This window comes from Helicoverpa armigera, chromosome 26 (assembly GCF_030705265.1).
Source record: "Helicoverpa armigera isolate CAAS_96S chromosome 26, ASM3070526v1, whole genome shotgun sequence".
Lineage (NCBI taxonomy): Eukaryota > Metazoa > Arthropoda > Insecta > Lepidoptera > Noctuidae > Helicoverpa > Helicoverpa armigera.
In genome coordinates this window covers 6,343,145-6,366,382 of record NC_087145.1, presented here as the reverse complement: position 1 = coordinate 6,366,382, position 23,238 = coordinate 6,343,145, and the positions used below count along the sequence as shown (strand labels likewise).

The window sequence follows — 23,238 nt, the reverse complement described above, 5'->3', positions numbered from 1 at the left end:
GCCAAGAAGAGTTATCAGAATGGACTGATGCTGAAAGAAGACTGGGTGAATTGTAAGTTGCCAGCCTCTTTACCCTACTGCACAGAAGAGTTATCATTTAACGATTCAGCGACACCTATCTCGTAACGCGTTAACCAATACAGCTTCGATATTCACAATGTAGATGGCACCACTTTGCCCCATAAAACTCAGGATGAATGCTCTCAAGATTATTATTGAAAAGATTTGGTTCACCTTTATGTTGTTTTGATTTACTATTGTTATTTTCTTTCAGGACTTTATCAGAGGCTAGATCAGTAGGTGGAACTTTACCAGCTAGCACGGGTAGGGCGGCTTCTTCCACGCGTCTTACACATCAGGTACGATCATTTTGAATGAAGTAATAAATTTATAGTTAAGAACACTTTTATTTTGAAGTTGGTTATTTACTCCTGTTTTGCAATGACACGAACAGCATCCTCACTTTGTCCTTTATGGTTTTTTGTTTATACCTACGCCATATGTAGATTGATTTGTACAAATTAAATTACTTGCAATGTGCATGTGAATACAGAGCAATATAAAATATTTTTCGACTTGTGCCAACTTTAGTATTCCCCTACTAGATTTTAAAGGCTAACTTTTGACTCTTTAAGTTTCTTATGGTAGTTCCTATATACATATACCTATAAATACACAACTGAAGCACGTTTCCTCTGCACTGACAGGAGCACACGATGGCTGAGCGCGACCTGGGCTCCACGTTCCTGCTGCCGCACGTGCACCTGTACAAACCTGACCTAGTGGGTATCCTGCACTGTTCTTGTCATTCTAATTCACTTATTTTGTAGTTTTTTGTTTCCTCATGGACTATGGTACTTATCACCTAGGAGTTCCCCTTGCACCCAAGCTTTATTTCTCTAATGTTTTGACCTACACTCTTTCCAGCCTTTTTCTCGTCAAAAGCGTTTAGGTATTTATATTTTAAAAAAGTTCGCCGACAACACAAACATAAGTTTTCTTAAAACGTTTTATAAAATTGAGTAAACAGTTGTTTTAAGAAAAGGGCCGTTTATGTTGAAGGTAAAAATGAACCTCTGTCTAGCTAGCATTTTTTACGAAATGATGTTTTTCTGTTTTCCTTTCAGACTAGTGACGTGTCAGAATTCGACTCCCTGTGAACATCTGGATCCAGTCATATTATTTAAACGAGAATTACTTTCTGCTAATCGCATTAAATAGTCTACCTGCTGTTACTAAGTACACCCTTTTCATGAGCAACGATTTTCGACCATAATACTATTAAAAATAATGCTCATTTTTGTTGATCGAAGATTTAGTATACTTTTCGTATTATTTTTTCAATTGATGAAATAAAAGAATTTGCTAAATAGATCGTTATAAGGAGGGCGAATATCCATGAGGCATATATTTTTTACCACCAAAGTAAAGACTTATCTAATTTATTTTAACTTATTTATTCTATTTAAATAATTGTTGAATTGCTTATATTTCAATTTCTAGAATTGTTATTTCACCTGTATCCAACGAAACTAAATGAAATTATTTAAAAAATGCCATAGTAAATATAAGCATTTTTAGTTTGTAAGGAGTGAAAATAATTTGAATGAGAAATCAAGAAATCAAGTAATAATCGTAGAGTTAAATATGTAGGAAAAACCGATTTCTTATTTGAAGAATTTTCACTTGTTGGAACAAAATTGTGCAACTGAAAGTGCCAATTTGTCATTTTGTCTTTGTAGAAAATAACGCCATGCTTTTTTAACAGATTTTATCAATGGTAGGTAGTTTGTGCATCATTAAACCACGATGTTACATTGAAAAAGAGTAGCCTGATATTCTGATACGCGTGTAAGATGCATTACTACCAAGTTTCATCAAAATCTAACAGCTAACTAAGCGTAAAAGCGCATAGTTAACTAAGCGTAAAAGAGGAACAAACATCCATATATCCAAACTTTCGTGTGTGAGCAAAGAAAGCATGGCAATTATTAAAAAAAGATTATTTGTATAAACTAATGTGGATACTCATATCACACTGTAGTTAATGGTTTGTATCTTTTTGTTTAGGTTTTTATATTTTTGTTAATAAACTTTAGTTATAAAAAGATGGTGTTTCATTGCTTAAACTGTTGCAGTCACTGGTTTATAGGTAAGGAAAAGTTGATTAAATATATATAAATAAAACTAAGCATATAAATATGAGACATAGCGTTTTTATTTAATATTCAATAATTATTTAATCGATAGAATATTCAGCAATATTACAAATACAACGTGAAACAATTGAACATTGCAACTTAATTCTTTTTTTTTAAACTTAATATATGTAGCATAGCAACTGTAGACTAGCTTAAAATTCTTAATATCGACATCTTAAGCACACAGACTTTAAAAAAAATTAACTATTTTTTTTATAAATAGTTACATTAAGCGAACCCTTACGACTAATCATAAAAGGGACCTTCAGAGCTGATATGAAAATCAATTGCTTTGAATCAGCTTCGCAGTGTATTTAGCTAAGCACGTCGGTTCTAACTTTTTCTTCTCAGTCTCATCCCATAACATGTCTATCGACGATAGTTCTAGATTAAATACTCTATCAATTAAGACTTTTAACCTTCAAACGCCATACGACAATCGGTTAGCATTACGACAACTGATTACACGACAGCATTTATCTAATGTAGTATTCAATATTACAGTGTCGTATTGTCGATGAAAAACGCTATCCTGACGCTAAACTTCATACAAAACATGTTAATTTAGGTCCAAAACCTAACATTACCATCACAATAATAAATCATAGTTCTTACGTAATCCATAATAATAAAATTTTGGAAATGAGCAAGCCCCGTTAAATTTCTCTAACTTTGAAGTAATTTTATCTACGACCAACTGAAATGTATAAACGCTTAATTAATATAAAAACACACGTGATAATTACGACCGTCTTTATACATTTACGACAAATGATTACGACTCTCTATACTACATTTGATTACCAATATGTTTTCATATTAATCGATTTACAAATCTTAATTACATACAATACAAATCTTAGTCTAATAAATTATATGGAAATAACAATAACAACAAACTCAAGATATTCCTAAAATAACTATCTATGAATAAATAAAAGATCAAACAATTTAATGAAATGACTAGATTTAAATAAGAATATTAAGATTTGGAACCATAAAATCATAGTTTAAAACTATAATGTGACTAGAAAATTAAGAGATCATTATTAATTTATAATAGGTTCTTCTACGAGGTAAATATGAAAATACAAAATCGACAAAACTTTTCTCATTCTGGTTGCTTCCCATTGCATTTCAGCCGCTTTAGCTAAATAAATTCAGTTGGCCGCAGAGTCAGCAATCTTAGCCTATATTGTATCTCTATCTATCTACTTACGTAAGAAATTGTGCAAGAATCGAATATGTAGATCCTATAGTTTGCCTATTTTCACGTGAACGGAATTCCCAATCAATGCGTTATCAAAATCCTTCCTCAGATACCTACTTAGTTTACTTATAAAATATGTAATACTTCTACATTAAACATCATGAGTAAGCATATTGATGTCTAAGGCTAAGCTATTGGTTTATAGGTCAAATAAGATGGACCGTGTCGTCGCCGACGCATTAGTACAAAAGTTGAGTACCAAAATAGTATCCAAAATGTTCGGTAAATATGGCCAATGCTTGGTCAAATATTTGCCATATGTACCGATGTTGTTTTGTTAGAAGTCAACTACTCAGACGGGACTTATTGCGAGTGCTACAAGTCAGTTTAGTTAGGAGATATCACATCAGACGCTTTGTACAGAGTCAAATATTTGTCTACGTTGAAAAGTTTGAGTATAATAAGTTTGTAATTAAAATACGTCAAAACTTTTTTAAGCTTCCGAGTATAATCAATATAGGGATTCGTCAATTCATGGTTTTCGTCATTTTTCTTATTTATGGGGTCATCTGAGCTTAGAGCTCATAAGTCCTAAATAATGATTTATCAATATATTTAGTTTCAAGTCTCAGTCGGTGATATTTGTCACATTTAATGAATAGGAATCAAAGTCTATCAGACTTTTTAATTGTTGGGTCCTTGTTATCATTGATATAGGTTTCATTATAGATAGGTAATTTAAAACAAGTAAAGTTTCAAAAGAAACTGGACATCGAAAAACTAATAAAAGGAGTCTAAATTCTGTTAATAAAATTCTGAGCGATTAGTGCATCGTTGCCTAAGCAGGAGTTAGTAAGAGCTTACAAAATGCTAGGAACTTTAAATAAAATGAAAGTGTTACGCGTGAACATCTAGACACATTACAGTGTCATCCTAATCAAGGTTAACGTTTATTTCTTAGTGTCTTCAAGGCTGGATGGAGGAGATTTCGCGAGCATGGACAATGATCTGAAATTAAAGAGTTAGTTTAATATTTTTTGGTAGAATATGGGATAGACGATGAAATGAAGAAGATACTAGTAGACATTGAGTTTTCTACATCCAATCTACATTTGTATTTTTATTAATTTAAATTCAGTGCACGATTATGTATGTATCTAGTTTATTAGAACAGAGTTAAATGGTGATGATTCTATTAAAGACAACTAAACCTAGCATCTACAAAACGTTTTGAGGTTATTGAAACTAACTTAAATTATATATTATTTTATAATCTGCTACTATCTTCAACATTTCAGAATCAATAATACACCCTTCACTACATGCCACACATGTACCTAATAATACAGCAATGGCACACTGAAAAATCATATCAAATGAATTGTAGAATGAAGCAAAACAAACCATAACACTATTGTCATAAAGGTGATGTTTAACTGTGAAAAAGCAAATGAAAATAAGAAGCAATACAATAGGAAAATAGTGTACCTATTTCTTTCTTTCGAGACTATCTTGAGAGTGACTTAAACAATAGCAGCTGCAATGACAATATTTTTACATTAAGTAGGTACATTTATGTTTAATTTAATAATAAAGTTATAAGCAAAAACGGTATAGATTGTGAAAAAGTAAAAGAAGAAGCATTTAATAATAAAGAATGAAATAACAATGAAGAATAATTCTGCGCAAATGATGATAAGTAAAGGCTTGATTTAGAAATTAAATATGGCAGAAGTTAGAAAGAAAATAAATTAAAATATGAAAGCAATAAATGCTTTGATCTAGGCAGAAGAAGTAATTTAAGATTTTGTTGAAGTAACTCACTCTGTTATAGACTAAGATAATATTACCTTCTTTGAGCAGGAATGGGCGGTGATGGTTGTGTAGCAGTTGGTAATGATGCTGGAGCACTTCCAGAAAGGGCTGGTTGACCGTCTTCATCTTCTCTTCGTTCTCCTAGAAAGAATAAGAAGACCTCAAATGGCAGTGCTAATTTGGCATGCGTAAGTAGGGCGTGATTATAAAGTGTCACTTTGTTGTTTTTCTTTATTATGGGCTTTTCGCCTAGCTATCTTAAGTTGTCGTAAATAAGCTATATATTTGTTGCTTGCTACGTAAATATCGAGAACTGGTGTAAACCAAATCACGGTACATCTTGATGAATACTGTGCTATACCCATATTTGCAAATATCTTTATCTATCTTTATCTTTAAAGAAAGTCATACCTCTCATAATAGGAGTGTCTCCAATATAGAAAGTAGGTGCTGGTGTTTCCACAGCGGCTTCCTTGACAGAACCATCACCACTGACAGCACTGAGCGTGTCAGTACTGTCAAACATGATCGTACGTTCCTTAGCCCTAGGAGTTCGGCTGTCTAACTCCTGGAAATTAATGGAGGCCTATAATTAGTTGATGAAGTTCTGAAAGGTGATTGAGATGAAGTCATAAGTGAACGTGAACATGAAAACGGTATTTAAGATTGAGTGGAATATGCAATGAGTGAGACATAATTTTCAGTTTTAAGACAGGTGTTTTAAACCCCTTAATATTTTTTGACAAATTCAGAACAAATGAGCGTTTAAAAAAGTAAGGGTTTCGGTTCTAGTAATGTTTAAAGCATGCATCAGAGAAATGTGGGTAGAAAAGTTAAATATTGTAACATTTTACACAATGAATATTTCTTTGCTTTTACAGTTCTAAGTGGCGGTTTGGCAATAAATCTGAAAAAAGGAACCATAATACCTACATAAAATTTTACATCAAAACAAAAAAACAGCCAATTCTTCGGTCCTCTCGTAAAAATTAATTGATGTTTTAACTTACCAATCTCTCAGTGTCAGAGTCTGGCTCCTGTACTTCATAATCATGAGAATAATGTTCACTAGTGGATTGGTGTTCTAGGCTCTCCATCTGGACAGCCGTGATGGGATCCAACGTGTCCAGGGATGATACCATGGTATTTGACCCTGGAGGGGGCACCGCTGTTATCTTTCTGATTAGTATCAAGCTTGGCGGGGTAGCAACATGTACAAATAAAAATAATTCCAAAAAACTTAAGTGTCTCAAAAATGTTTACACAAAACTTTTTAGGGGGGGGGGGATAATTGCCAAATTTTCGAATTTTAGCTTTGTTTATGGAAAGTTTGGCATTCTAATTTTGACAATGTCGAGATTTCTTGAAACATTTTTGAGATAGTTAATTTAATTTTGATAAGATTTAAAGATAAAAGCGGGGATGAGGGGAAAGCTTTTCTGTAAAATACAAAGAGATGATTATAGAATATGGTAGCTCATGCTGTTAGTAAAATAAAGGCAAGATAAAATACAGAAATATAAAAATAACCTAGATTTATGTAAGCTTTATGATAATAATTTCTTGGGATAAATAAATATTTTGGCACTTATTGGTAAGAAATAAGTTGGAAGCCAATGGAAAAGCCACGCATATGATAAGAAGGTAGGTCAAGTCAAAGTAATAAATATTGTTTATAGAATTGTCCGAGATTCAACAATTAAAACTATCAGAGTTTTCATATTATGTAGAAATGTGCCTGATTTAAACAGTGCACATAAGCAAAAAAACGAACTTCATTTCTTTTACTCACATTCCAAAAATTTCTTTACCGAATCTCGGACGAGATCAAAATGACTAAAATTCAAATTGTCAGACTCACCTCCAGACGTGAGGCTACCAGTCATTGGCGTGTCAACTTCATAGTTGTAGGTGGCGCGCGTGGCGTTGGAACTGGTTGCCTCAAGGCTGTCTGTACTGCCTAGCATCAGGTCTGCGCGAGCGCCCCTGATAGAAACAGTCATAGAATGTAGATCTGATAGTGCTATTTAAGAATATATTTAGAAAAGTGTGATATATACGTAAATTAAGCGACATGATGATGATCTAAACATTGAAAGAAAATAAGAGAAGCAAACGAATCTTTATTTTTCCGTTCATAAAAGATTTCGGTAGCCTATTCTTCATCATAATGTAAATAACTCTCACGGTTTTTGAGAAAGAACCCTTATTTTTACCCTACTGTACCCGAAGAAGGTTATGTTTTATAGTAATCTATTTTAATATTCAAATTAAACAAACAGACGAACCTGCTGAAACTGCCAGAAGAGCTCAACTCTTCATCTTGGCCGCTCCACGAGCCACTAGCAGGATCTGTAAATTGTTTACCGGAGAACGAGATTACGCTGTGAGCCACCGATCTCCCAGAGGAGGGCGACAGCTCACGCACTAGACTCCCCTCCCTCGAGAACTCAAGATCCTCAGGCTTTTCCAACGTTATCGTTTGACGAGTTACAGTCACCACTTCTCCATCTGTATGCCTTTCTAGCACGGTCATTAAACTATCCATCTCAGAAGGCTGAGATGTTATAGATGAGGACATCTCCGATCCATAGGACATAGCACTTTCTTCTAGAGCTCTTTGTCTGGCGGGTATGTCAACAGCACCTTCACCGTCAGTGCTAGACACAGTTTCAGATACTTTCTTTCCATCTACAAATCGCTGCTGGATAACTGTTGTTGTTCTAACAACTTCTATAACACCACCATCTGTGAATGTTCTAGTGACCGCCTGACTTTCTTTTGTTTTCTCTTCTTGATCTAATAATTTCATCATTTCTTCACAATCTCCTGGTATTGATTCAGCAGAACCGTCACTTGGCGCTGCGGCACATACAAAAGATGAAGACTTCTTGCATTCTTCTGTAACTTCTCCTGATGTTTCACCTTCTTGTTCTGATGTGCCCGGTTCGGGTTCAGGGACAAAGAATGCTCCTCTATCATCGAATTTCTTTACGGTAATTACTTTTGGTGTAATTTGTTGCTGTAATTTTTGTTCGATAGCCATTTGTTGATCAATCAGTTTCCTTATACTAGCAGATTCGGTTAGGATCTTTTGTGTAGGACTGCCATAACTACCTATCTTTTGCGAAGGACTGCCACCTTTTTGAGAAGGACTACCACTCTTTTGGCTAGGACTACCACCTTTCTGGGGTGGACTGCTTTCCGAACTACCACTATACGATCGCTTCTCTCGTTCCAAGAAACTACCACTTACTTCTTTAGGGTCAGCCATAAGGAGTGCTTCTTTTTGTTTTGCAAGTATCTCAGCCCTCAATGCTTCTAAACAAGCAGATTCAAGGCCTTCGAATTCTTTCAAGCTCGATACTGAAATATCATCACCTTGACTCCTACTAAGAATGTAGCGTCTTGGCAAAGAACCATTGAGAGATTCTTGTGAAGATGAAGAATGTTGCTGGTATTGCTCCATTAACGCCCTCTCAAGATTTTCAAACTCTTGCAATGAACTGATAGAAATGTCATCATTGTCGCCTCTCACCCTAAACCTTATTCGAGATGCCATCTCAGATTCAGATAGGCTTCCATATGAATTTCTAAAACTACCATAGCTACCTATTGATTCTTTTTGAGAAGTCAAACTACCAATCCTGCTGGCATCAAAATCAGTCATTTCCTCTTCCTTGATATCTTCTAAAGGTACTCTTTCGTAGTCATATCGGGGATCACCTTCAAATTGCATTTGTATCCATCGTCTTCCAGCCTCTATTTCTGCTAATTCTTGGGCCTGAAGTTTCTTTTGTTCTAACTCATATTGTAACAGTTCTTCGTCAGATAATGAGCCAGATGCGCTGCTGGTGCTATCTTGTTTTTTGGAAGTTTTAGATAAGTATTCTTCAATCTCAGTATCGTGTCGTTTTTCGAACTTCTGCATTTTTATTTGCACACTTTTCCCTTCAGTGTCGGTTTCCTGAGCTTCTTTAGCAACTTCTTCAATCACTACAAAGTCATCCATTTCACTAGGTTTATCGACCATTTCGAATTCGTCACTAGTGGGAGACTCCTGTTCTTTTTCGTAAGTTTGTAGAGTTTTTTCTTCAGTCGTTATAACTAATTCTGATTTACTAGTGTCAGCTAAATCTGATCTTAGTTCAGGGGTTTCTGATATATCATACATGTCATCTAGGACATATTCTCGGCCGTTATCTGTAGACAGGGAACTTTGACTTGGAGCAGATAATGGAGTTTGTGGTGTAGACTGAAGGGATTGATGGTCATGAGTCTGTAAACTGGACGTTGAAGTTTGTTTGCTGTCCAGCTGAGAATCAGGTGTTTTAGCAACAGACTTTTCAACTTTGGTTTTAGGGACAGATGAATCACTCTTCGATTTCAGAATTTCTTCATATTGTTTGGATCCAACTGGTATGATATCATCTTCGATATCTACAAATTCCCTTTGACTAGGTGGTATTTCTGTTTTCGGGAAAGGAATAACGCTTACTTCTTTTACAATTTTCTTTTGACATTCCTCAACTACTTCATGTACTTCTTCTCCAGGTGCACTTTCAGCGTCGTGAATAGTTTTTTTTGTTATAGTAACGTCTTCTTTCGAAACTTTTTTAGGTTCTGGTGTAATGCTTCCGTGCCTCACGATATCCTCGTACTCGGAAGATCCAACGGGAATAATTTCACTCTCCACATCAACAAATTCTCTCTGGGGTTTTTCTATTTTAGTAACAGAGAATGGTATAGCTTCCTGTGAATGCGTTGTTACTTTTGTAACTACTTCTTTACTTTCAATAAGGTCTAAATCTGATTGAGATGATGGCATATCTAACTTTGATATGGATGATGATAAAATCTCATCTGTTTTCAATTGACTTGAAATGGTGGTGTCAGAGCCATCTTTGTCTTTCATAGAATCTTCATCAATGTCTACACTCTCTGAAGCGCTTTCAGTTGGAAAATGTTCTGGGATTAAATCTTTAGGTTGGAATCTCATTTCGTGTGATCTTTTCATCTTACCGACAGGTTCAATTACATCAACTTTACCGTCTTCCTCATCGGCAGACCCTTCCTCTTCACTTACATCCTTAATCTTTTCCGGGTCTTTTTCTGCTTCATGTAAAAATTGTTCAACATACGTACTACTTTCCATCAGTTCTTCTTTCAACTCATTAGCAGAAGGTACGAGGGTTTCTGAAGCATCAGAAATATCAATACTGGCTACGTGGCTAGATCCATCAGAATCTAAGCTCTTCATACTATCTCGAGAAGCAAGCGAACTACCTGCTGTGAAGTAATCCTTAGATGTCCTCAAGGATTGCGATGAAACATCGTGACTTGTCATGGCAGTTTCGAATTCTGTACCGCTTTGAGCGGTCATCATGACTTCAATATCGGAGGATAATGGCCTGCTCTCGGAATGTTCAAAGCTATGGTAGTGGCTTTCTCCTGAACTAGACCACCCTTCTACTTCAGATGCTGAGCGCCGATCTCCTACGCCCAATTTAGATTTTATATGTTTCTGTTCCCTTAGTTTAACTTCGAGACTGCTGATTGACTTATCTCTGTCGTAAAGAATAATTTCACTATCAGTCTCAATAATAGAGTGAGGACCACTGTCTGATCTGATTGAAATATCAGCACTGTCTAATGGTGGACTCGATTCTTTGATGTGAACTGTGTCTTTTTCTTCATCAGACGTCGTGGTATCATCCTGCGAGCTTACTTTTGGTGACGAGCTGTCAACTTTATCTAGTACCTTATGTTCCTTTTCAGCAGAAACTATTGTTTTATCATGATCGTCATGCTGTTCTTCAGTTATTACTTCAGGTCTATCGGGACTTATCAAGAGTTTAAACTGGAATTCCGAGGGTGACTGCTTGTATTTGCTACTTCCATCACTTTTCTCACTAATAATTTCGCCTTGCGCTGCTTCTAGAGACTGCTTGACTTCATCTATAGTTTTTTCCAAAACTGACAAGTCGGTAAGTGGTTGAGCAGACATCAGTGAATCGTAATCCACCCTTTCTGACTCGAGTTTCGTCGCATGAAACTCGGCAGAGGAGAGATCAGTATCGTATCCACTACTGCAAATGTCTTCTAGGCTTTTTTCTTTTACTAGTTTGATTTCTTCTCTTTTATGATCAGTTCCTGTTAAATAAGCCGAATCAGCTTCGGTGGAAAATTCAGACGCATGGAGGGTTTCAGCACTTACAGTAGAATCCATAGATTTCTGTAAAACTTCACCTTCATGTGACTCCAAGGATTTAATCATACATTCCGTATCAACGCTTTCACCAGATTTTATCATAATGTCTTTAGATGTCGTACTTATCTCATCAGATAGCTCAAATGTTATCGGGGACATGTCAGTTTTGGACGTTTTGGTAACTTCAGTTCTTGTTTCAACAACCGTTCGAATCTCTAAAATAGTGTCACTGTCTGAACTCTTTGTGGTGGTACTTGATGTTTCCACACTTGTAGTTATTTTAGGTTTTGGTATCTCATCAGCTACCTCAAATGAATCAGCTTTTTGTAAAGAAACTTCCCAAACTTGATCTTGAATTTGTTGTTGCGGTAACTTTATGGGAGACTTAGAAGGTTTCTCTTTTTTCGGCGTATCTCCAGTTCTATCATCATGAGGTAATTCAGGTGCAGCTTCTGATTCAGAATGCGTGTCTTGACTTCCAGTCCGGCTAAATGTGCTCTTTACTGGGGATGTCGTTACTTTGATTTCCTTTATAAAGTTCACTTCGTATGTCTCATCGTCTTTCTTAAATGACTTCGATTTACTCTTGGGGCTTCCCTCCGAAGAATCTCGTTTGCCAGTTGGTTCACTCTTAAAACTCGGTGCATGAGAAGCATCAGAGCTAAGATCATCATGCTCTTTGCTTTCTATTACAGATTCTTCTTTATGGTGTTCTATTGTTGAACTTACCACTTTACCCTTTTCAGAGAGTTCTACACTAGATACTACTTCATCCTTTTCAACGATCTTTAGTGTAGAATCAACAAATGCCACTCTGGACTTATCATCGTCTTCAACGATGTTTTCTAATTCACCTGGTTCCGTAAAATATTCTTTACCCCATTGTTCATGATACAAATCACGTTCGGATATTTTTACATCATGCTTTTTCTTGATTGTTTCATCTTTGATAGCAGTCATCTTTTCTTCGGATTTTGTTTGTCGGCCGGTGTAAAGTCCCTGTTCTGAAAACTCTCTTTCGACTTTTATTATATCTGTGTCATCTGTACTTCGAACAGTTTTCGTTTCAGTATCAGATCTTTTCGCTGTAGCTTCATGAGCTTTCTCTAATTTCTTTTGTGATGTTTCTGTTTGGTCTCCTTCCTTCCGAACAACTGTCTTCTCTTTCATTTCATGTTCTTGTCCTCTTAGTTCATGTTTTGTTTCAGTTTTAATAACTAACGAGTCATCATCTGAAGATGAGACTTGCTTCGTTTCAGAAAAGAATTCTTGGCCAGAAATCTTTCGTGTTTCAGTTTCCTTGTGCGTTAGTATTGTGCTGTACTCATCTTTAGTGCCAAACTTGGCAACCATGTCAGACATAACAGCTTCGGGATCAATGGATTGGAACTTCAATTCGCCACCTTCAAATGATTTATGTACTGACGAAGATGAAGTTTCAACTCTAGATTCGCTATAGAACGTGTCACTTGAAGTGGACTTCTGCATTTCTTCCATTTGAACGGCAAGTTGCTCTTTTTTTATTTGATCTATGACATCTATGCTTTTCTCAATTGTTCGATCAACAAGTTCTATAGCGCCACTAGTGATGGTCGGTTGATCGACATTAACAAAAGTCATATTATCAGCTACATGTTTAGTTGGAGACTTGGGCCTGGCGGCGGCAGTGAGTGCCTTAGACGCTTCCATCAGTACCTCTGCAAAAAAATACAAGATATGTTAGCAATCATTTATTTTTTGGCTTAAACAGAAAATCTTCGGTGCTAAACATTAAAAAGGTGGTGGATATTTAGTTGAATTTAATCCAATTATTAATTCGCGTACATTCTGAAATTAGTGTGCATTTGCTCAAAATTTTGAAAACAGTGACATTTTATTATGCTTTAGAAGCACCAAAAGCGTGTTTATGTTGCAGATTATGTCGATGTGATGAGAATATTTAGAAAATAGCGATGGAAGCTCAAGATGATAAAATGGTAAAATAAATAAATAAAGATTTAGATTCAAAGCGAAACGTTACTCAAATGTGAATGATAAATAGATGAAAAATTGCGAATCAAACGAGAAATTAAGTTATTCTTCGGGTAAAGAAGCAATGATAAAACAAAGTGATGTTTCGGTTGCTTGTGGGTCCACTTACCTATAGCAACGTAAGGGCTCCGCAAGAAAGAAAGTAAAATTTACTGTGCTGACGAATATTTGCATACATTTAAGTGACTTTTGCAACTGAACTAATTCATTTCTTTTATCTTTTATTTTCGATGGGGTCGCATTTACATAAATCTATGTATTTTATGTTGCTCAGCCTCAGTGCATTCTATTATTACTTTAGTGCTGCCCGTTCACTGGCTTCGTTCTTAAGTCTTTAGAAACAAAGTCAAGTTCTTAGTGTACAAAATTAACCACGACACATGCGATAATTGGCGTACAAATAAAGAGTGTGGCAAATAAGGCAGTCTATAATGGTTGTTACTACATACATAAATTAAGAGTAAAGTTTCGCTATGACTCTACTTTGCCACTACATTACTGCAATAAGCTTGCAATAATTTACTCGTAATCCATTTTAAGGGACTTTATAATAAGGATTGTTGAAAAATCTCAAAATTTCAAAGTTACAGTTAATTTTTGATTAAATGTTCCAAATACAAGTTACTGACCACTCTGGTGAGCTTCTGTTTCGCTGATGACACTGTCTCCGGCTGAAGAAGCTCTTGGTGACTGACGGCTAGCGTCCAGGAACGACGAATCGGAGCCTAAATTCAAGGGTCGTGTTAGCACCTACTTCTAGCACAATTTCTAGCTAAATCTTCACTAATGTTTGTAGTAGTGACAAAGTCTTCTTGTGTTGATGATTTTATGTCATGAAGTGTAATTAGCATTCTATTGTTCTCTTTTGTTGATCGTGATTTAGTGATTGCTGTGGTCTCTAGTGTTTTCGTAGCAAATACTAACTACGACGCCACTCCTATTGGAAACTTGTCAGAAATCATCATTTTATAAAAACCTATATTTAAGAGTATTTAATGCAATACTCTTCTTTATCAAAGTGTCTCCATGGAAAATTATCTGACGCCAAGATGTTCTTTTACTTAGGGGTAGAAATATTGACATATATGATTTTTGACAAGTTTTAATCCACTTTGCATGTTTTTCTATTCAGTTACTTTGAGAATTTCTTACCTTTAGGTTGTAGCCCGGCAGGCTTTTCGCCAGAACCATCATCGGTTTTGGATTTTTCTTTGAGGGTCAGGTCAACTGGGGACGGTGGTGGAGTTTTGGAGAATTTCGAAACAAGATCTATAAAAGTCAAGGGTAATTAGGATTATTATCAAAAGTGATATGCAAAAGTCAGTAAGCGAAAAAAAATATAAAAAAGCGATGATGAACATGATAGTATTACAATGGAAAATTGACAAATATAAGTCAAACAAAACACTCACCGTGAGTGACATGAGACGAGTCGATCCTAATAAGTGCTCCTTGTGAAATGTCTTCGAGAAGATTAGAACACCTTCTATTTAACTCCTTCATGTCAGGCACTTCGTCTTCCGCTTCTTTCAGGATATCAGCATCTTCAACCTGATCATCTAAAGGTTCTTTTTTAATTTTGTCTCCGTCAAACTCTTTCATATCTTTGACTACATGTTCAACTGTTTCTGTTGTCACATGTGTCTCCTGAATTATTCGCTTTACTCCATCTTCACCAATTATTTCCTTGGTAACAACATGTTTCTCAACTTTGACTTCAGGTTCTGAATCAGCCATATCCTTGATACTTTCTTCTTCTTTTCTGAATTCTGACTGCAGTTGCGCAATCTTCTCTTCCATTTCACCAATAAAATCTTGTTCAGTTCTATCGGAAGGTTTTGCCCTTTCATATGATTTTTCATCTTGTTCGCTGAATAATTTGCTTTCCGTTAAAATGGATGTTTCCTGGGACGAGCTAGTAGAAACCCTTACAACTCTTGAAACTGATCTCTCCTCTTCAATAAATTCTTTGCTTATTGTGATACCTTCCGAGGCATCAGAAGCTAGAGTTTTGGACACGTCTAAAGAAGAATGGTCTTCAGAGAATGTTTTCTCATCAATGGACCTTGAAGTTTCTTTAACACTCTCTACGGAAGCTTTTGAAAAATCTTTAGTTAAATCTACAGTAGAGTCTTTAGATAACTCATTCGTAGCAAAATCTCTAGAAGTATCTTTGCTATCAATTGAAGATTTTGAATAATCTTTCGTTAAGTCTATAGACTTCTTGGACAAGTCAGGTGTACCACGGTCTTCGATTTGTTCCTCGAACTTAGAATCATCCTTGGCTTCCATTGAAGTTTTGGAAGGGTCTTTCACCAAGTCTGCTCCGCTGATTTTAGAAAAATCGGCAGACGTTCCATCTTCAAGAACAGACTTCTGATCTTCATCTGAAGACTTTGTTAAAGTCGATATAACTGTAGTAACCGATGACTCCGTAGTAGACTTTGATACTAAATCTGAGCGCATTAGACTATCCACAAAATGAGTTTTCTTGACGAATTTTTCGGTAAACTTGTCGTCCTCGTCTAATCCACGAATAGAACTAGTGCTGGGACCAGCCATATCGCTATGAACAGCTGTGTCATCAAATTTCACTGCCTGGAATGATTCAGGTGCATCTTCCATATATTTTTCATCATCGCCGAAGAATTCAGCCTGAAACACGGACCATTAAAAGTGATTTTTTATTTGTTCATAGTACCAATTATAATCATCAGCTTAATTTACATAATAGGCTTATTGCTTACCTCCTTCTCAGGGAAATCGTCGGCGTCATCTAGGGAGTCAGTACGAATTTTCCTAGTATCGAAGCTAGACGCAGGAGTTTTTCCATCAATATCTGAACTCGGTTCTATAATTTCTAGAACTTTGGCTTTGTCCATATCTGAAAATATTTCAAGATCATAAATTATATGAGTTTGACCTAAACAATATCTTCTCATCTTGAATTTTATTTTACTCACCAGATTCAGAATCAGTGTAGATTTGTTCTTCAACTTCTTCAGGAGAACTTTGAACAGAGAATGTTCTGGGGTGTTTCTTCTTTGGCATGATTACAATTTCTCCACTATCTCTTGATAGTGATTTGATTAAGCCGGGTCTTTCCTTAGCGAATTTCTTCGTTTCTTCATATATAATTTCTTTCTTAGCTTCAATCTCTTGTTCTTTTGCATCTTTTTCATCTAAATATCCTTCAACAGTCGTCACAGCTTCTTCGATTATAGAATCAACAGATACTCGGCCTGCGATATCTTGAGTTTCGTCATCAGCTGCATGCTCTTCGGAAGAAAGATCAATATCTTCAGAGGCCTGTTTTATAATTATTTCTATATTATCAGCCATTTGTTTCATAGCTGAGTCTGACTTTTTCAATTCAGTCTTTATTTCCGTTACTTTTTGTGTCTCTGCTACAAGGCTGACTGGTTTTGGAGGTTCTTCCTCAGTTTCAACTTCAGATTCAGCAATCCTTTCAAGGGATATAGCTGGGCTAATACACGAATGTCTTCGTTCCTCTTTGTGAGGAACTTTAGCATCGTAGGAACGTTTCTCAGTTTCTACTATTTCTTTAGTAATTGTCTTAATATCTTTATCTAGCACAGGGCTCCTAGCCGCAGCAGCAATAGTGCCTTTATGTAGAATATCATCAATCACGGGTTTTACATGTTCTTTTGTAATTTCGGTAGTTTCTTCTAGATCTAAGTCTTTGGGCACAAATTTCTTGGCCTGATCTATTTCTCCGACATCAAAGTGACCAAGTGTATCAGTTCTAATTTTAGAAACATCAAACTTACTACTACCTTCTCTTACTATCACTTGTTGTTTTGTTTCGATGATTTCCTCAACCGTTGTGGTAGCACCATCTTTGATAAAAGTCTTGACTTCTGATATAACAGTTGGTTCGTCTTTAGAAGATATGGTGTAGCTAGTCTCAGTTTGTCTTGTTGTAAAAACAATTTCTCTAGGATGTTGATCGTGTTCTGATTGAACTGTTTCAACTATTCTTACTTCTTTCACCGGTTGCACAGTTTCTGTCACAACGGTAGTTACAACCTTTTCAGGCTGCACAGATTCTGTTACGACGGTTGTTACAGATTTTGTTGGTTGCGCTATTTCTGTTACAACACTAGTGATAACTTTTTCAGGCTGTGTAGGTTCGGGTACAACACTTGTCAGTACTTTTTCTGCTACAGCACCAGTAACTTTTTCGGGTAAAACAGATTCTATATCAGTGGTAGTTTCCACTTTGTCTAGCGGTGCAGGTATGGTCACATCACTCGTGATTTGTGTTAATTGTTGTACAAATTCAGTAACAGCAGTTGCTACTACTTTAACAGTTTCACGTTTCAATTGCGCCTCTCTTTCTTTACGCAAGAAATCGCTTGTTAGGTCTTTATCTTGGATGGAACTGCAATAGAATACATACAAATTGTATACAACGCAACTCTAAGAAAAAATATTGATTTAATAACAACAGACATATACATACCCCATTTCAGCAATATGTGGCAGTTTATGAACATAATCAGTTACATGATCTTCTGGGAAACCTTCGACGTCGTCTAATGAATCTCCATGAGTCAGTTTAGCTAGTTTCAATTGTTCCGCTTTACCTAAAACAATAAGTTTGTATTATTATCTGCGACACAAGAACTACGTCTGTCTATCAAAATAGTAGTTATGTAATAACTGATACACACTTGGTACAGCCTTAGGCTTAGTGTCACTCTCAGGTTTAATCTCAACCTTTTCTTTGGACATGTCTACGTGAGTTCCTTGTGTTCCAATGTCATCCTCTGACTCTTCAAAGGTATAGTCCCTAGACTCAGTCAGACTGTGAGCGTCTGATAAACGTTTTTCTTCTAAACGTAGCTCACCGACTGATCCGGAACCAGCAGATGTGACTGATTGGCGCTTCACTGCGTCAACTGAAATAAGACATTGATTAAATCTAATCATTATAAAATTGCATTTTGTTACTTTAGTACAGTATGCTATTTACCTTTATCTGCTACATCATTTTTCACAACTTGAGTTCTCATTTCAACAGTTTCAGGTTCTCTTACTGTCTCAATTATAGCTGTCACTACTTCTTTTCCATGTTCAAATACAGGCTCTCGTTCTCTTGTAGCATCCTCTTCAGAAGAAGTCTTCTTTTCTGTAACAGCATCTTCTGAGCTTATCCTATCTGAAATACCCTCAGAAGATTTTCTATCAGAGATTTCTACCTCCCTGCTACTTTCAGAAGAGATTTTGTCAGACAATTCATCTTTGTCTGATCGATCAACTTCTTCAGCTTCGGTCACGATCATTTGGAATTCATGTTTTGTTTTAGGTTCCAAGTCAAGTTGTAAATCGCTCAATTTTGTTATTGAAATCGATTCTGATCTGGAATGTGATCGTTTTGGTGTCATTTTCTTGAAGACGGGTTCTGATTCATCGGCCTTATCAGACCCAGAGTCTTGTTTTTCAAGATCCACAACTTTGGGATCAATTCTCATCGAAGTGAAGCCGACGCTTTCTTCGAATTTCTCATCTCCAAACCCACTTCCAGAGTCAATAGTTTCCTCATATTCTGCTCGTTCATCGAAATCAGATGATGATACTTTAGCTTTCACATCAGACTGGTCTGATTTAAGTGACTCGGCTTCTGAGTGTCTCCTTGAGTCGGTATGTTCAGAGTCTTCTAAGGAGTCCGAATAGATGCGCTTCGAAAAGAAACATTCTTGTACAGAATCGTCTTCTGGAACTGTCTCAATAAATTGTCGCGCTTTTGCGCTTATGACTGGTGATTCCTTTGGAGATATCTAAAAATAAACGAAATGTTTACAGATGCAACAATTTAAAAAAAAGCGAGAATCTTATTAAAAATAGCGTTCTACCAAATTACCTTTTCTGCTTCCTTTGGTGCTAAAGCAGATTCAAGAACTTGGGAACTGTGTTCACTTTCATACTTCAAAAATTCTAAAGTTTGATCTCTAGTATCTTTTCTATCTGTTAGACTAGTCGAAACAGTAATAGTTTCAGTTTTAGTTATAGTTTGTTCTATATCTTTGTCAATGTGAGGCCTGTGAGCTGGACTTGTACCAATCTGGTCATCCAGGTCTGAGAATTGTGACGCCTCGTCTAATGAGTCACTGCGGTGTTTGGAATCCTTTGAATACACCTGGTGACAATAGATTATTATTTTAAAAGCTTACTGTTTTGTTGATTTATCTTGGCCTTATCAAGCAAGAAGTGAATCAATTTATTCCCTATACTCAATTTATTTACATAGTCAACTAAGTATCATACTAAATCATTCAACTTAATCCTGTTGCATAGCGTCCAACACAATTTCTTTGTAGATTTAAGTATTTGTAAGTCCCAAACATAAAAAAAAAACTTTTTGAAAAATTCTTACATACCTTAGATTCAGTTTGCGAAACAAAGCTGAAATCTTTCTCAGTGCTCTGTTGTATATCAGCTAATGAATCAGCCTTATCAATGGCTGACTGTGCTGGAGACTCCTGGGATGTCAGTTTACTAATCATGTCAGTAGCTTCAGAACCCATGGAATCGGTCTTAGTGTGCCTACTTAGGTCTGATTTTATACTCGTCACTGATATTTGTTGTTCGACCTGTAAGAGATCAATACAAAAAGTTATAATTTATTTATCTCAAAAATAACTGTTACATCTGTAAAGTTGATCAAAATTGATGTGCAAAGATTTCTATTTTTTTACCTTATCTCTAGAAAATGTTTCACTTACGGAAACGTCTTTTTCTTCCAAAGTTTCTGTGATTTCCTCTTCACTAACTTTGGCGCGTAATTCCTGAGTAAGTTGCTTTTCTAACTTCTGTTCTCTCATGATTGCAGGTTGATCATCTTTCGCATCGTCATCTCCTGATTTTTTTTCGTCATCATCTTTTTTATCTTTGGCGTCTTTAGGCACACCCGTGTCATCAGGCTTCTTATCAAAAACATCTCTATCAATTTTAAATTTACTTTTTTGTTCTAGTTTGTCTACCTTAACGGTAGTTTGAGATTCAGTTTCTGTTTCCGAGTCAGTAGATTTCTTCAAAAATTCGCTGTCTTCCTCTGAAGATACTTGTACTAAAGTAGAGTCGGTCCTCATAGTTTTATGATATGGTTTAGATTTTTCTTCTAATTTTATCTTAGAATCGAAATGTTGTATAGTTTCTTTTACAGATTTTACCGTCTCAACCTGTTTCTCAGTCTCGACGGATACTTTGTGAGTTACATGAGTTTCCATACTAGATATTTGTTTGGACTGTTCCCTTACAAATTCTTGAGTGTACTCAATTCCTTGATCTTGTTCTAGCGTATGTTTCTTTAACGCCTCTTTTGTTAATTTTACAGTAGTCTTGGGTAATTCAATTGAGGATTCTTTTGACATTTTTGATTCGAAAGAGCTGATTTTAGCTTTTAATGGAGCTTCGGCTATGTCTTTTTCTTCTTCTACAACTAAATCAGGAGACTTATCACCATCATCTAATTTCTCTTCAACTCTAGACGTGACGATCTCTTTTTGGGAAATCGCTTCTTTCGTAAAAGTATCTTTGGTTTCGGTTACCTTCACTTCAGTAGTTTCAGCAGTCACTGATTTTCTTGGAGTGATGGTAACGTTGGAGAAATCTCCTGATGGGAATCTCATTGACTCGTTTCTCATATGTCTTTGTAGATGTTTGGGAGTTGGCTTAGCTGGTGATGACGGATCGAACTTTCTGAACTGTTCGACTGGTCGTTCTACTGGCTTAGGCTCTTCCTTCTTTACTTCAATAACTTCTTGGACGTCAACGTCTTTTTCTTCTTCAACCGTGTCAGGAGAAGTTTTTGATCGTGTTCTTTCTAATTTTGGTTCTTTTTCCATTACCTATAAAATAAATAGTAACACTGAAGTATAGTTGGTAATAAATAATACTACTTCTTTAATGTAAATATTGGAGTAGCGTTTTTTTATTTATTTGCTTCATTTATTTATTCCTTTTTTCAGGCAACTAATGCTCATAAAAAATATAACGCAAATAATACTTATAAACGAATACATAAGATTATTACAATACTACAATATTTAACTTAAGTTACTATAAAAACAAAGCATGTTTCATTCTACAAAGCAAGCGAACCGTACCTGTTGTTCAATATCCTGGAACTTCTTAATATCTGGTTTTATTTGGGTCTTAATTTCAATAATTTCTTCTCTAATCTCTTTCTTCTGTTTTGAGGCAGGTATTTTGCTAGAACTCAACTTTCTCGTTATTTGTTCTTTTCTTTCCGCTACACTGCGCTTCACGTCTGCGAAAAAACCGAGTTAATTAATATCTTTCGTGGATAGTTTCCATGGTGATAATTTAAATTAACAATTGTGCTTAATATGTCAAGGAAATAAAATATACCTTCATCTTCTTCACTATCTTCGCTTGGTGTAGGAGTTCTCTCAACTTCACTCTTTTCAACTATGGACTTCTCTTCAGGTGAATACTTGGCTTCGTCCTGATCATGCTCAGACTCTCTATGTTCAGCTATTTGATCTTCATCGTATATCCTATCCTTGAGCTTATTGTCTTCTTCTGCTGTATAAAATAAATTAGCATTAAAATTGAACTTAAAGTCTAAGGATTTAAAATCATATTATTTTAACTAATTGAGTGAATCGTAGTCACTAACTGATACCTTTGTAAGCTTCAATTTCTTCAGAAGCTTGTCTTTCCTGGTATATATTTCGTTGAATTCGTCGTTCATTTGTTAAATCTGATTGCGGAGCAATGATGTCATCTCTGCCAATACGACATAACGCCAGCTCCAGTGCATTGTCTGTCAAAGGTAATTTTACCAATAAGTAAATACAATAGGTAAAATCACGACAAAATCACATGGCGTGATTATGAACAAAAAGATGATTGTTATTATGGTCTTTATAGTGGACACAACATTAATTATCATATAAAGTTCTTTCGTACTAATTCCTCGAGCCTTTTTTAACCAGCTAAAAATAGAATGTATTCAATCCGACAGTTTTTGTAACTCACTTCCTCGGACACACCGAGACGGGTTTGTGAATTTCTTTCTTCACATTTACGAGTATACTACCTATTTTAAAATATTTTATCTCTTACCTAAGGCCTTAGTTCCCGACTGCGTCTTCCACAGCTTCAGCATGAGCTGTGCCTGCTCAGCCGCCGTGATCCTCTTGGCTTGGATCTGGTTGACAGTGGCCACGCTGACTCCAAGCTCGTAGGCTAACGCTACCCAGTCTTTGCCGAGGAGGTTGCAAATGTCTTCCAGTCTGTGGAAATTGGGAATTTATGACATTTTTGTTTATTCAGGTTCTGTTAAATCTTCTAGATGTAAAATTTGAGTTCAGTATCAATGTAGTTTTCATGACTAGCATAACATTAACAAATAACAATTTTAATAGATCGCATATATATCAAACCCTCATTAGAATGAGAATCCGACACTTAGCTCTGCTCCTACGCAACAACATTTCTGCATTTGATGGTAATTGCAGATCTTCAAGTACAAATGACGAATTACATAGTAATGATACTTTAACTATTAACGAACCTTGGATCACTAAGTCTCTGTCTCCAAATGAGTTCCTGTTCCTCCGTGCGCATGGGCACAGTTTCTGTCGGAATAGGAGACGTTCTCTCCTCATCTGGCACCATAATGTTAAGCACAGCAATCTGGGTAATAAAACACAATTATAGTTATTTAAAGAACACTCAATATACATAAACAGCTGCGGCATATTATGTACTTTCAA

General features: G+C 35.9%; 2 protein-coding genes across 2 annotated transcripts in view; one reads left to right on the top strand and one right to left on the bottom strand.

Moving 5' to 3' along the window:
• Positions 1-2,054, top strand: part of LOC110372666 (uncharacterized) — a 96,420-nt gene extending 94,366 nt beyond the window's left edge. The window contains exons 18-21 of the mRNA XM_064041884.1: positions 2-52; positions 275-359; positions 708-782; positions 1,128-2,054. Coding sequence (XP_063897954.1) covers positions 2-52; positions 275-359; positions 708-782; positions 1,128-1,160 — 244 coding nt within the window. The 3' untranslated portion in view covers positions 1,161-2,054. The remainder of the gene's footprint in view (position 1; positions 53-274; positions 360-707; positions 783-1,127) is intronic.
• Positions 2,055-2,196: 142 nt separating this feature from the next.
• The window catches only part of LOC110372625 (ankyrin-2), a 61,033-nt gene continuing 39,991 nt past the window's right edge, over positions 2,197-23,238 (bottom strand). The window contains exons 32-53 of the mRNA XM_064041786.1: positions 23,037-23,158; positions 22,586-22,755; positions 22,143-22,283; positions 21,866-22,042; positions 21,601-21,764; positions 20,191-21,342; positions 19,873-20,085; positions 19,356-19,631; positions 18,468-19,272; positions 18,166-18,393; positions 17,955-18,078; positions 16,432-17,873; positions 16,216-16,352; positions 14,881-16,123; positions 14,621-14,737; positions 14,098-14,193; positions 7,515-13,134; positions 7,088-7,212; positions 6,237-6,394; positions 5,638-5,794; positions 5,262-5,367; positions 2,197-4,419 (exon numbers count right to left, since the gene is read on the bottom strand). Coding sequence (XP_063897856.1) covers positions 4,362-4,419; positions 5,262-5,367; positions 5,638-5,794; positions 6,237-6,394; positions 7,088-7,212; positions 7,515-13,134; positions 14,098-14,193; positions 14,621-14,737; positions 14,881-16,123; positions 16,216-16,352; positions 16,432-17,873; positions 17,955-18,078; positions 18,166-18,393; positions 18,468-19,272; positions 19,356-19,631; positions 19,873-20,085; positions 20,191-21,342; positions 21,601-21,764; positions 21,866-22,042; positions 22,143-22,283; positions 22,586-22,755; positions 23,037-23,158 — 12,831 coding nt within the window. The 3' untranslated portion in view covers positions 2,197-4,361. The remainder of the gene's footprint in view (positions 4,420-5,261; positions 5,368-5,637; positions 5,795-6,236; positions 6,395-7,087; positions 7,213-7,514; positions 13,135-14,097; positions 14,194-14,620; positions 14,738-14,880; positions 16,124-16,215; positions 16,353-16,431; positions 17,874-17,954; positions 18,079-18,165; positions 18,394-18,467; positions 19,273-19,355; positions 19,632-19,872; positions 20,086-20,190; positions 21,343-21,600; positions 21,765-21,865; positions 22,043-22,142; positions 22,284-22,585; positions 22,756-23,036; positions 23,159-23,238) is intronic.